Below are 15,223 nucleotides of genomic sequence, written 5' to 3'. Positions count from 1 at the left end.
CCCCACTTAAGGACCTTTCTTGCCAATTATTATGTGATTCATTGCAGCTGTTAGGTTAGTAACATGGTTATTAAATGAATCTGGCTTCCCCATTGACGTTGCGTGTCAGAAGTTTGCAAGAGTGGATCACATGACCCCTAGGACATGGCAACCGTCATAAATATGAACCAGGTGTCAAGGGTCTGAATTTTGATCCCGTGACCATGGGGATGCTGCAACAGTCATAAGTGTGAAAAATGCACTTTTTTTCTCAGCCTGTTGTAACTTTGAATGGTCACTAAATGAACTCTTGTAAGTCAAGAGCTACCTGTACCAAGTGATAAGCACTCAGTGGCCCCATCAGGGTCAGAGCTTCTGTTTACAAGCTGAAAAGAAAAAAGTCATAAGATAACTGGAGAAATTCCTTTCTGCAGAAGGAGTGGTCTTCTGTTTCATGTTCAGACGACATACCAGTATCAGGACAAAGCACTTAATAGTTGCGTGTGTGGGATGTGTGTGTGGAGGAGCACGGGTGTGTGTGTGTGGGGGGGGGGGGAATGGTTGTCCCATTAAAACTACTGTGCTCTCGGAATGTCTATCCACGTGAAAGGGAATATTAGTGGGGGTGAAGAGTGATTCTTCATAACTTTCTACAAAAATTACTCGGGGGATCCCAACAGGTGAGAATAAAACAAGTTCTTTCTGTAACGTGGTGGTCGGAGACAGCCTGTGAAGACAGGACCTGAGGAGAAGAAGAGGCAGAAGCGAGGCCATAAATCCACCGCTCGCCTTCGGGCGGGCGAAGCGGCGCGCGGCGAGGGCAAACGGAGAGGCGAGAGCGTGCGCAGCGCGGTCTCTCCAAGCGGCGTAGTCGGGCGCTTTGGGCGCGTCTCGCCTTGAGATCCCTCCACTTGAGCTCAGGCGCCTCCTTATCCTTAGGCAGACGCCGACTCCCGGTCAGAGCCACACTCGAGCGGAGACGCTCTGGGGCGCAGCTACTCCGGCGCTCCCTCGCTGCACCGGCTGAAGCGGACAACCATGGACCATGGCCTCAAAGAAGGGGACGCTGCCGGGCCGACCGCTGGCGGTGCCGCGCGAGGAAATAATACCGCCGCCGCCGCCGCCACCACTGCCGCCTCCTCCTCCTCCGGCGGCGTGGTCGTGCAAGTGCGCGAGAAGAAGGGACCCTTGCGTGCCGCCATCCCCTACATGCCGTTCCCTGTAGCCGTCCTCTGCTTGTTCCTCAACACCTTCGTACCTGGACTAGGTAAGCCGCCCCTGCCCTTCAAAATTGAGCGCCCGCCAGGCGGCGCTCGCGTGGCTCCACCTGCCGGGGGAAAAAAAAAAACTAAAACAAAACCACTAGGCGGGAACCGGGACGTGCCCAAAAACCAGCGGAATTCCTCTGTAAGCGAGGCGCAATTTAGCCGCCGAGCTGCTGGGCGGGATATTCCGTCTCTTCCTTTACGTTTTAGGCTAGCGGGGAGCTGCCACTTAAGGCAGACGCCTTCGCTGTCACTCTCGGGCGGCTATTTGATTCCGCCGGTTATCGCGGTTACTTGGGAGGTGGGAAAGTAAGTGGGTCTATTATAAGCGTTCACTTGCAAACGAGTCAAGGTAACTGTCAGGCTAGTGAGACCACGTCGCATGGAGAAGAGGAAAGTTCGCACAACCTTTGACGGCTGTAATAACTCTTCTCTATAGTAGATTCACTGAAGGGAGTTGAGTGACGAGCCTGTAGGATTTCTTATAGGGGAAAGAAAAAGTCAGTCCTGGACTGTATACACTATATATATATTCTGTTATACATATAATGTATACAGTCCAGGACTGTCTTTTTCTTTGGCAGTTGACCAAATATACAAGCCTAAAACCATTTTTAATTGATGTTGGTAGAACTGTATTACATTTGATTATCCAAAGTTCTGGAGCTAAGGACTATAATCATCTTTATCCTCTGTGAATTTCTTTCAACTGCTGTTAAAAATAGTACTCATTTAAGTTAGTAACTGTTGCTAAGTACTGGGGTTTTGAATTTTGTAAACCCATTTCAGCACTATTTATCCTGAATTCATTGTGATGTTTTAGAATGGAGTCAGGAGAAGTCTCTTCTCAGAATAATTAATTCAGAACCCCAAATAAAAGCTGAATAATGCCTTTTGCTTGCTCAAGTTCTGGCATTCTTATTAGGACATGAACAACTACAGGTGGGGAAAGAAGTGTAAGCATTTTTTGCTTTAATTGTAAGAATGTATATAGTAACATAATATACGCATTATCTTTTAAAGTTGCTGAGATTGATCTGCAACCACCAGGCAAACATTTTTGCATCACATTATTGGCTATTGAACACCAAGTTCTCTTCAATAGAAGCCTCAATTCTCTACAAAATTTCCATTTAGTAGAAATACAAAACTCTTTCACATGATGAAACAGGTCCATCTCAAGTGGAAAAAGAGTGGTGAAAATGCTCTTGCATGGCCATTAGAATGGGAATATTTAGAGAAAAAAAGTCAACATCCAGAATCAGAAGTCAGTTTTATTAGAGATAAGATTACTGAAAAAAGTTTCATGTCATCACATAGCTCTTCTGATATGAAGATTCAGAGAAGCAAAAAGCCCATCTGCTGTATTTCTCCTTGCTGTATCTGATATGACAACCTGTCAAAAAGATGAGTTATTTTCTTCTTCTAGCTATATTGGCTATTCATGAGCGAAATTTCTCTTTGTATTGCCTTTCCTTTGAGAAATGTTAAGTTTTCCATTATTTAAACTTGTAATGTTAATATACCTGGGATAGAATGATAGAACTAGAGGTTATTTGCAAACAAAACAAAACAAAACACAAAACCAGAAGAGAAATTGTAATAATGTCTTCTTTATTATGAAGAAATACTTTAATAATTTTATTGTGTATATGATGTACAATAACAATAAAGGCTATACTATAAATGCTGTGGAAAATATTAGCAACTGTGTGTGGTTGGCAAAATTCTTGAGTACAAAATAACTGGGTAATGTGGCCTTGAGCAGCACTGAGTGAGATAAAACTTTACATATGCTGACATTGTTAAAAGAGCAGGCTGTTTAATCCTGCTGTAAGTATCTTAAAAGCCAAAGGATATTGCCATGGAATTGGCTCTAGACTTTTTTTGCATGGTGTGATATTACACCAGCACATTGTTGATAATAATTCATGTGAATAGTTGTTGTATTTTAATTAAGTTTTAATTTTATGAAATGCCAATCAGCATAAATGAGTTTCCTAAATTTTATGTTCCTTCTTGATAAGGTGCTGGTGCAATCTAAGACTACCTTCATATATCTCCATCAGGGGCGAGTTCCAAATCCTGTTGCTACCGGTTCGCGTATGCGCTTGCGTGCGTGCCTGGTGCTTCTGCGCATGCACAGAAGCGTCCGGGCGGGTGGGCGGAACCTCCCACCGCCGCCGCTACCAGTTTGCTCGATCTGGTGCAAATCGGTAGCAACCCACTGATCTCCATGATGTATGGCATATATTCCAAAAGAAATACTGTGAAGAATATTTTGTAGTGTTTCCTCTGTAGTTGCATTTCAGACTCTTTTCCATAAATGAGAACTACCTTGTCTTACCTGCTGGGACTTCCCCTTTTCCCTTGTATCATAATTGTATCTTAGAAAACCATGCCATTCGAATCTAAGATTGTGCCCCAAGCTACCAAATCCACCAGTTAAAGCTCTGCGTTTGAGAAGGAGAGCTGACTGATCTGCCCCTCTGCCTCTCCATACAGTATAGAGACTATTTGGAAGCATCCTGGAAGCAGGTGCTATTTCAGAGTGGCCACAATTCATTGCAGCTGCTTCCCAAATAGTGCCCACTTCTGGGACAGTGCCACACTGCCTCCATGTAGGAAGGCTATGTGGCAAAGAGGCTATTTCCCAAATGATATCTATAGAAAACGTAAATGACTGAGCTGTGATGGAGATTGGGGAGGAGGATGTGAGACCCAGCAGGGTGAGAAGCAGTCTCAAGCCTGCAGGGACCTGACAGCGAGGGATGTGGAAGGAAGATAGGCAGGGGAACTGCTGCAACATACCTACAATTGATCATAAGAGTAGGTGAATTTAGGAGCACCTGAATTTTGTTCATGTGACCATAGGGGTGCTTCAGTGACCGTAAATTCAGGCAGGGTTCCTAAGTCTCTTTATTCAGCACCATCGTAATTTTGAATGGTCACTGAGTGAAGGGACTATTTATAAGGCATGATATCACACGCAGAATTGATTATCAGATTATGCAATAGATACAATGATACACCTGACTGTAATTTCTCCTTCAAATGAGTCAATGATCCTAGAGGTTTATATCCTTTTGCTATACACAAATACATAGCTTTGGATAATTTTCTTCAATAAATTAATGAACAAGTATAATGTTTTTGACTCATTTGATTAACTATTTTTAGCTGGGAGTGGCAGTAAAAAAGAGATAATTGTGGGTTCTTTCATCCTGATTCCTTTATTAAAAATTCATCAATTGTTGATTAATTTGTGTAAAATATCTACAGGAAGTAGAAGTAACATTCTTCTTAAAATCTATTGAACTAAGTGTTGAAACAAAATTCATTTTCACAACATTTATTATTTCTCATATACTCAAGAGGTATTTTAAATTATTGTTACCACTGATATTATTAATATCATTTACAGTATCTACATCTAACAAAAATATTTTTCTTGGAATTATTATCCCAAATATTTAAGAGATCCCAAACAAACAAAATGTAGTGTTTATATATTTTCATAGAAATCTGTTATAGAGTAACACAAATATAATCTTGGAAGAAAGTATGCAACAACTATGTTTCTTTTTTACTTATATATTAAATTTATATGATTCCCGCCAACTCACACATAGGTGACTCCAGGCAGAGTCCAATGCTAAGTTAAACATTAACTTAGCATTGGAAAACAGGAACGCATGATAACTTCACCTTCAGTCTCTGAGGGAAGAAAGGGGAAATGCTGACAGGTTTTCAATATTGTTAGTATAGCTTATATTAATAAATTAAGTACATTTTAACAAAATATTTCTTATGATGTCTATATCCTGATCCAGTTTTCCTTAGAGGGCAGAGATTATTGTGCAATTGGTGATTAGTTTTATTCCAATTTATTGTATGTCCAGAAAATATACTTGGGTAGAGAAGCTTAAAAGTTGTTGATTAGACCAAAGTGTTATCAGCATGTAATTACAACTTGTATTTAATTTCAGCTAAACCTTAAATACCTATAGATTGTCTATTGAAACAGGGCAAAGATTCTAAGGCAATGGAAGATATGTTTTAACATTCTTGATGGATTTTATAATAAGGCCATCCAGCATTTTTAATAACAAATGTCCAATGGAATAAGATAATTTTAACTGTATTCTGAAAGCTCAGTAGGGGGAGTAGCAATCTAGTAAGGTGGGAAGGGGGAAGCTGTGTATAACAGCTGAACCACAATTATAGGTGGGAGTCAAGAACCGTAAGGCTTTTAAAATTATCAACAGCACTTTGAATTGCATTCAGAAACCAATTGGCAACCAATATTCAGTATGCCTAGATGGCATGCAGCAGAACAATAGATCAGGCTTAAACTGCAGGGACCTTGGCCCATAATAAGTATTTTAACAGCAAAAAGCATAGGAAAATAATTGGAGGTAAGCCCACCCATAGCTTTACTTTGCTTTAGTCAATTGGCCTTAGCAACTCTTTTTTCAGTAGAACTTAATCCCAATATTGCAATTTAGCAAAGAGAGAAAATTATTTTGAGTGGATGCAATGTATATAGAATTGATTTCCTTTATCCACTACTTTTCAGGCCTCAAATAAGAGGGGGAGGGGCGCGAATTTGGAATCGAGTAAAAATGATGCCAGGATTTGAGAGTTGCTTGTTTCATTCTATTCTTCTAAAATCTTTGTATTTCAGGGATGGTGACAACATTAAGCCATAGTACAATTATAATAGAGATAAGCAGCCTCAAAGTCTTAATTCATATTTTGAATACCTATTGAACACATTTTCCTTCATTCACCCACACAATTCACTCATGGGAATGCAGGATCGTTGGCTAAGCCCCAAGTTGGGGCAAATTCTTTCCCAGCTGTTGGGTTAGTTGTTATTATGGGATTCTACAAATTGATCATCTGTGCATCCACTTGCTGCTGGTGTTTCAAGAATGCTACTGCCAGATGCTCAGCAAATAGTGGAGTTCCTTGGGAAACGGCAGCCATTCCTGAAATTTCTCTCTTTGGAAGACAGTAGGAAACTTGCAAAATTGATGTTGATTTCATGGGATAAACCAGGTAAGAATTGTGATCAGATGAGCTACATCTACTTTATTCTAAAGCTATATTGACAAACTCTTTCAACTGATTTCAGTTCTCTCCCCTATCTCATTTACAACAAAAGAAAGTGGAGAAGGTCTCTTTTGAGCCTCTGGGCCCACCCACTGTCCAGTTGTTACTGTGCTATCTCTTATCTAACTGTTGTCTTGGTTGTGTATCTTTGCCCAATCTCCAAGGTCTTTCTCACATATCATTACACAGCCCAACAGGAAAAATGATACCAGTTCACTCACTGGCAGACGCATTGGATGGGACTAACAAGTTCAAAGTACCAAATGCAAGAGGGAATTAATTGAGGGATGCCTCATATCAAAGATCCATCAATGGAAACTACATGTCCTCAAAGACTCAACTATAGAAAAGAGCAGTAGGAATTTCCCTAGCATGGATATGAGGAGTAAAGAAGCAATGGTCTTGGTAATCCTCCAAATAAAGCTCCTAGCCAGAGTTTTTGAATTTGCCAGTCTATAAGTGTAAATAAATAAATGATCATGATTGCCAAAGCTAAAAAGATTAAAATCTAGATGGCAATTTCTTAAGCCACTTTCATTTCCAGTGAGTTTCTGCAAGAGAGAAAAGCAGCCTGAAGCTGCTGTGCAAAACAATCCTTTATCTTAATGTTATAGATGAACCAAACCAATCCAGCTTGTTCAACAAATTATTATTATTAACACAAATGATGAATTAGTTCAGTTTTTGAAGTCAGTTTTTTTCATGAATAACAAATGTTTCATTTACACTGTTGGAATGCTTCTCTCAATCTTGTGCCTTCCTGTTAGAAATTTTTAATTAACAGCCATCCTCATCATGTGAAATTTATGTAGGCATTTCTGAGATTTGGATTAATTTGTTTAGAGTTCAGATGTTAATATTAACTCATCATCATAGCAAGAGAGCAGTGAACCAGGCTTCCTACCTGTGTTTGTATTAGACTGATCAAACCTATCTTCCGAAATATTCTTTTGCTGGTATGGTTCAAAATATTTGTATGAATGTGAATATTTTTATCCTTCTAGCAAGAATTTTAAAGTTGCTAATTAAAAATTCTGGTATGATAGCTTTATTAAAAATACATCTTGAGCATTCTGAATGCTTTCTTCTGCAAATCATTTGTACATTTTTTATCTGTTGATTGCAAAATATGTAGTGTATTGCAATTATTAATAGAACTAGAGGATTTTTTTTCAAGCTGGTAATAGATGGCATGTAATTAGTAGCTGCAGAATTGTATTCGTAATGGTGTTAAAATCTCTCATGAATAATTTATTTGTATTAAAAATGTATGTTTAAGATAACTATTACAGCCATTAATGATTATTTAAAAGTAACAAGTATAAATTACATTTCACCTGAATCTGATAAATGAGACCTGTAGCGGAATCTGGAGCTGAAGTGAGGGGAGAAGTTAGGAGACTAACTAGCTTGGAATTGCTGGGGGAAGCAAAGGAAATCATACTCTCCCTAAAGTTTGCAGTGCTTATCTAGTAGTTTCAGTGCGTGAATCTGGCAAGATTCCTGTTAATAGGCAAGTAGCAATAAACACACCATTCTGACCAGCTGCCTGGGTCATCCTTGTTCCTTGCACCTGACAGTTCAATAATATTTTATAGCTGTAAAAAATAAGATTTTCTTAGAAGTTTACAAACAAAATACAACAATAATTGTGAATTGCAGTTCTTGCCTAGGTTGAAAGTTACAATAATTGTCCAAGATACTATGCATAACAGCATAAAAATTCTTTAAAATGAGTATAAGAAATTATTTATTTATTTATCCAATAGAATCACATGCCTTGAATTAATCTTAAATGATTTTTTAAATAATTTAAATTTATGATTGGCTGTCCTTTATTTTCTGCATACAGGGAAAAAGTGTTTAAGTGTATTTGTGAAAGAATATATTTTGCATAAATGGTTCCTGTTAATTTGCTATTTTTAAAATATTTTTGAGTTCATTCTTGTTGCCATGACAATTTCATTTTCATAAACACATTTTTGTGGTGTCTATGTCTGCTCCTATCTGACATTCTGGAAATTATATAAAATTGAAGAAAACAAATGAGTAATTTTGATATTCAACAGATAATGCTGTCAATTTTGATTGATTATATATTTATGCATTTTATTGGGGTAATTTTACACTGCTTTTTGACCCCAAAATACTCCTTCAAAGTAGTATACAATTCAATACAATAAATAGCTCAAATGCCAAAATCAAACGACAATAGTGTATAATTGAGACCAAAATAGAATAACTTACACACAATACATTTTCCTAAAACTAAAAGCTGGAAAAAAATCTTCAGTTTATCCAATTCTCAGAAAGAGACAGAATCAACTGGAACATGAAACTTTCAATCAGTTTCATTGAAAATGCTCCCCACCTCCTATGCTATCAGTATCTTGCACAAGTTTTTCATAAGTATGAGAAAAAGTGATTGGGCTCTCATACCCAAGGTAGGCTTTGTAAGAAGCAGAATCTGTTTAAAAAGAACTAACAACAGAGAAGCCAGGCAGGATCTTTTTATAGTTCTGTTAACACAGTGTCAATTTAGCAAGCTGCTAATATACACAGGGTGGGGAAGGGACATTTCAGATTTCAAATTGATTTGGGCAAGTTATTGGTTAAGTCAGCTGCTGTCAAAACTTCAAGATAGCTCAGACTGGGAAACCAAAACCATAAATACAAATACTACCTTTACTGTAGTTTCAGTTACAGAATCTTGCAAGTCGGAAAGCACTTCCCCTTTCTCCTGTCTTTACATTCCAGAGAATTAGGGACCGTCAACTCTGAGATGCTTTATCCTCCTCCACTTTTGTACTCAGATTTCTCTTTTCAGATCATTGTGTAGCCAGGGGTGTCAAACTCGCGGCATCACGTCATCACGGGACGTATTGTGACTTTCCCCCCGTTTGCTAAAATGGGGATGGGCATGGCAAATGTGTGATGCATGTGGCATGCGGGCCGCGAGTTTAACACCCCTGGTCTAGGCTGTAGCCCTCCATCCTGTCTCTCAAGGTTATTCTGACAGTCCATTATAATTACACAGTTAAGAATTAAAAAGATAAAAAATATCTGTGCCAAATATATAAATTGTGTCTTATTTGATTGGCTATTCAATAAGCATGCACTGAGACAATAACATGAGCAATCATGCATGTACATACATACAGCACATCATCCCATCCTGCCCCAGGGACTGCTGAAAGCCACATTTTTACAGCTTTACATAAAATTCCAGAGTAGGTACTATATGAACTTCAGTGTGAATACTGTACCACAGGAAAAGTGTAGCTACTGAGAAGATAATCTCCTAATTTCCACAAAATGACAATGCTTTATAATTGTGATCCGGAGTGAACCAACTCTAGTAAATCTTACTGCCAGGGGAAAGTCAGTCCTATACGTATTCAAATTCTAACCCATAAATTGCCTCTGAAAGCCCACTAGTATGGTAATCAGTGCAGCTTGAGTTAAACCCAAGCTCATTTCTTTCCCCAAAAACTTCGCAGTCTCCAGGCATCAAGACAGGGTCTCCATGGCATTCCCTGCCCATCCAGGGGTCAAGATTTAAAACTGAGTACTATTTGTATATTGATGATGCTTAACACTCATGCCAATGGGTGACCTCACCCACTTGCCCCATGTAGATGTTGAATTGGAGTACATAAGGAAAGTGTCAAGCTCCGTGGAATTCTATATTGCAAGAACTTTGCATTACATCAGTCCCTATTAACACCAACTGAAACCAGCCCCAGGAAGAGAATCACTATACTACAGTGCTCCCTGCTCCTAACTCTCAGCGATGGTTCAGAAGGATGCTTTGATTTTATTTTTATCCTGCCTCCCTTTTTAGAATTGAATGCTTCTGAAATATCAAGCAGAACCAGGAAAGCCATGCCACCCCTATTCTGGTCCTGCCGAATAAGTACAACCAGAGCTAATCTCAGGCTGAAGGCTTGACCAAAATGGCTTCAAATAATCAGCTTCCTCCAGGCTCCACCTTATCCTTAATGTTGCACAAAAAAAGGGGAAAGTTGGAAACTGGTTCTAAATTATCCCACATTGTCAGTTCCAGTGATGGCTTCATGAGCATGGAATGTACCATTGCCTTATTCAAGGCAGATGGGATAGTCCACTCAGTCCAGAATGAATGCATCACTGTTTGACCCCAGCCATTTGTCACCACCTAGGGGGCCTTAATCAACTAGGAGGGGCAAGGGCTTAAGACTCAGTTGACAACACTAACATCCTCAAGGACCAATGTCCTTGTTGAGAAAGTTCTCAACAGTCACGACTATAGAATATAGGACCTATCTGACCAGGGTACAACTTCATTGAATCTGAATGATCTTATTCATCAGATGTCTAATGTATTCATGATAGCAATTCTTCATATAGTCATCTTGTCCTTTAATCTCCATGAAACTCTGGGTTGCTTTCAAAGGGGCCATTGGACACTGATAATCGTAGTAAAATAATTATATACTGCAATCCTAATCACTATATAGACTGTAATATGGGCATAGTCATGTTTTGATGGACTTATTTTTCATCTTTCTCTAGTGGTAATCTAGGCATTTCTTCTGGCTACTCTATTTCCCTTGAGTCTTTAGAAAACCAAGGGGCTCAGTGTGATTAGCTGCTGCTCATATGCAGTCCTATACAACACAACTGGCGCTTCCCCATTTGTGGAAGCAATTAAAGTTTCTGGTGAACTGTCCTCCAAAGACTCAGGAAAATTTCCAAATACCATCTGAAAACCAGTTGGGTCGATCATGCAGACCAATCTAAGAAGGTCCACCTTTCTTCAAGATGGAGGACATCAGAAAGTTTCAAAGAAACCAATTTCAAAGAAACCAGTTTCTGAACCATGGTCAGAAATTGATCTGACAATGACAAGACAAAGTTACAGTCCCCTGCAATCTTCAGAAGCCTGGGCTTATTATCTAGGCAGGTTTCTCAAATTGTGGTTTGCAGAATCTCTCTCATGTACAACTCAACAAAGTGACTCTGGACCAGGGATGAAATCCAGCAGATTCTGACAGGTTCTGGAGAACCGGTAGCAGAAATTTTGAGCAGTTTGGAGAACCAGTAGTGGAAATTTTGAGTAGTTCAAAGAACCAGCAAATACCACCTCTGGCTGACCCCAGAGTAGGGTGGGAATGGGGATTTTGCAGTATCCTTTCCCTGCCATGCCCACCAAGCCACACCATGCCCACCAAGCCATGCCCACAGAACCAGTAGTAAAAAAAATTGGATTTCACCACTGCTCTGGACATTGTACAACAAAAATAAACATTTTTAAAAAGTAACCATATATCATAAAAAGTAACCCAATATATAAAATGATGAATGAAAAAGGACAATAAAAACAACCAGAAGCCAGGTCTTAAGACAAGTAATGTCATATATTGACTCTTGATCAGGAATTCTGCATTGATAGATTCCACATCCTAAGAGATGTTTAACCTCTGATCTAGGCAATATGGTAGTATTAAATATACTTCCTGGTAAACATATTTACTATGAATGTAAGGATTTGGCTAGAAAAGAACAGATCAAGAAGCATCATTCTTTTATATTGTCCCAGATTTCTGCCTCTGAAATCCCTGAAAAGGGGAGAAAAGATGGGCAATCAAGAGCAAAGATGCTTTTAAGTCATTAATTCATCTTCTCTCATTCACCTGAACAGGTGAGTCATATAATGTTGGAATGATTTCTTTTCTTTGGGTATAATGTCTTTGTGCTGTGACAGGACTTCAAAAAGAGCTATGAAGTCTGTATACTGGGTAGAATAAGAGCAAAATACAAATGAAGGTACTGTGCACATATATTCACTCAGAGAGCTGTTTAATGGATGGAAAAACAATATTTTCCTGACAAGTTTGTTTTTAAAATCCTGGGTTTAAAGGCACAGTTGGGATTTGTTCCCTAGCAACATTGTACATCTAAGACTTGTGAATGATTGCCAATATTGTGAAAAGCTGCAAAGAAGAGTGAAGCAATTGGGAATCTGGGGGGTGAGAACAGTTAAATAAAAAGATAGTATGGTGAAAGAAATTGTTAAAGATTTTCTGGAGCTGAAAGCATTTCTAAATAATGATCAGAGGTACATTAAAACTTAAGACTTGGAGAAGATATAATTATTTCATTGACAGCTTATTCACATAACCACTTTTTCATAACCAAAAATTAATATATTGTTGAAGCAACAGTGACTTATATACAGAATTGTACAGTTGTTGAAAATCTACGGAGAAATGAAGGTAGGCTATGTTACTAACTGCCAGTATTATGCAAGGAAAGCAGTTTCTTAGGAATTCTGACTTGATCCTGACTTCCAGAAATGATTATTGCAGGTGTTGAAGGATCTTGAGAATGGTTCCTAAAAGCAGAATGTAATTTGAAGGAATAATGTTATTCTTTGTATAAGAGGTATAAAGAGGAAGCTTATATGCAGCTTGAAAAGGGTCTTAGTTTAGTTTCTTACTTCTACAGCTAAAGGGGATTAGATTCAGAGATCAAGTAAGGGAAAAGACTATATGAATTTTTTAAAAATATAAGTTTTAACCTTCCATTTTCAAATACTGAAGATGATGCTTCTGGGAGTAGTTTCTTATGCTTTTTTGGGCTTGGTTCTATTTCATACATTTGACAAATTTGTCTAGTAAGATGAAAGGAAATACATGTGCAGATAAAAAGCAAACTTTCTCAAGTGATTTTAAATTGGCCAACATGTATTTTAAAAGCTGTATCTGCAGATTGAGAAAACAAGTGATGGATTTCCAAATTTGCATATATGTATGCTATTATATTATTCCCTTTCAGGCTTTATAAATTACAGAAGGAGAATTAGAAATAGTAAGCCCAATAGTAATAGATAAGAATATAATGAGATAATTTGGCTGATAATTGTGGTGGCTAGAAAATAAAAATTTCCCTTGTTTTTGAGGGGAATAAAGATAATTCTTTATTATCTTTAATTAACATTATAGAGGGAGCAAAATTAGGAAATATTATTGAATTGTTATTATCCCATAGGCTTGAAATATGTACTGTTTAATTTTAGCAAGAAATGCTAATTTAGTGTTAGCTTCACTAAAAGCCCATGCTGGATTGTGTGCTTTAAGTACTGTGGCAAATTCAGGTTACCCTTGAGTTACGACCACAATTCAGCCCAAAATTTCTGTTGCTAAGTGAGATATTTGTTAAGTGTATTTTGGCCCATTTTTCTTGCCATAGTTGTTAAGTGTATCACTGCAGTTGTTAAATTACTAACACAATTGTTAAATGAATACAGCTTCCCCATTGACTTTGCATGTCAGAAGGTTGCAGAAGGTCGTGGCTCTGAGATGCTGCAATTGTCATAAATATGAGTCAGTTGCCAAGCATCTGAATTTTAATCATATGACCATGGGAATGCTGCAATGGTTGTAAGTGTGAAAAACAGTTATAAGTCACACTTTTTTCAGTGCTGTTGTAACTTTGAATGGTCCCTAAACTGTTGTAAATTGAGGACTACCTCTAATGTCTCAGCCTTTGCAGAATAAGTATTAGTTGTTTATAACATAGAAAAAAAGGCAGACTTCAGTTATGTTATGCACACACTTATCCGAAGCAGCCACGGGCTTATAGATTATTGTTTATAAGTAGGTTTTTAACCATCCTGTACTTATTTCTGGACATAAGGCAGGAATTCTGATGAAACAAAGAAGATGTTTTAGTAAGATTTGACATATATTTGAGGGATTAGTTCCAAGTTTGTGATTCTTTGTGAGTGGGGATGATAAAACTCCATATATGTGCTGCAACATTTTTAGCCTCTGTTCCCAAAGATTCAAAATAAAAATCATTTATTAGACAAGATTGAGATTTGATTTTACATTCATTCTGCCAAGGTACACAGAAAGAGAAAAACTTCAATATTACACCAAATGATTGCTTCAATAATACATCAATGCTACATGTTAGGGTTTTTTACCACTAATATTTCAATAATGATTGTAAATAATACTTCGCCACATCTCCACCTCACCCTACCCTACCCCATCTCAATATAACTAAAAGGTGGAACTAAAGCAATATTCTCGTGTGTTTTCTTTGCATGACTGTTTTTGTATTAGGAAGACTAAAGTGAAAGGGGCTCACCAGTCTGAATTCCCACCCTGTTTTATTATCTTGGGAATTTGGAGACCCCAGACTCCACATTACTCAGCCTTTTTAAAAGGAAAAAAGTTAGTAATTTAATATTCTGAATAATACAATTGTCTTATAATAATGACAGCTCTATTATAAGGATCCCTAATCTTGTATCCAAGGACACATTTCAATTGTTAAGAACCAGAATAGTTCTTACAAAATAGTTACGTTGACACATCCAGGTTCTCATTTATTGATTTGTTTAATAAAATGTGAAATGAAAGGGTCAGATGGACCAAGAAATGTTGCAGTCATCATAGAGGAGTAGTAATTCCATGTCTACAGCTTTTGAACTGTTCAATATTTTAGATATAATCCTCCAAGGGAAGCATATACACTGAACTGGTTTTGCCCTGAACTCAGGCCAACTGAGATATGGTTAAGAAATAAGATTATTTCTTATTTCTTATCTTCTTTTGAAAATCTAATTCTGATCATTTAAGTCCGTTTCAGTCTCATGATAACAGGTGTTTTTTGTTTTAAGAATAGTGTCTGCATTAAAAGTCAGTTACCTTTTTCATTATTGCATTCAGTTGTCTTTTTTTCTCTTGAATATACAGTTCCACTATCAAATTATCTTGTACGACAGAGATTTTTACAAATTTTAATATTGTTAAAATTATAATTTTATAGTGCAAGAATTGGAAACTACATACAATGTAGCCAATAGA

At 37.8% G+C, this 15,223-nt stretch overlaps 1 protein-coding gene across 1 annotated transcript in view; it reads left to right on the top strand.

Moving 5' to 3' along the window:
• The first annotated feature begins 467 nt into the window (after positions 1–467).
• STUM (stum, mechanosensory transduction mediator homolog) overlaps positions 468–15,223 on the top strand; it is a 41,659-nt gene continuing 26,903 nt past the window's right edge. The window contains exon 1 of the mRNA XM_060692461.2: positions 468–1,246. Within this exon, the coding sequence (XP_060548444.1) occupies positions 1,018–1,246 (229 nt within the window). The 5' untranslated portion in view covers positions 468–1,017. The remainder of the gene's footprint in view (positions 1,247–15,223) is intronic.

Source organism: Pantherophis guttatus, chromosome 1 (genome assembly GCF_059756535.1).
Source record: "Pantherophis guttatus breed Tessera chromosome 1, ASM5975653v1, whole genome shotgun sequence".
In the NCBI taxonomy this organism is placed as follows: domain Eukaryota; kingdom Metazoa; phylum Chordata; class Lepidosauria; order Squamata; family Colubridae; genus Pantherophis; species Pantherophis guttatus.
The sequence above is the reverse complement of the archived record's forward strand: the minus strand, read 5'-3'. Positions and strand labels throughout refer to the sequence as shown.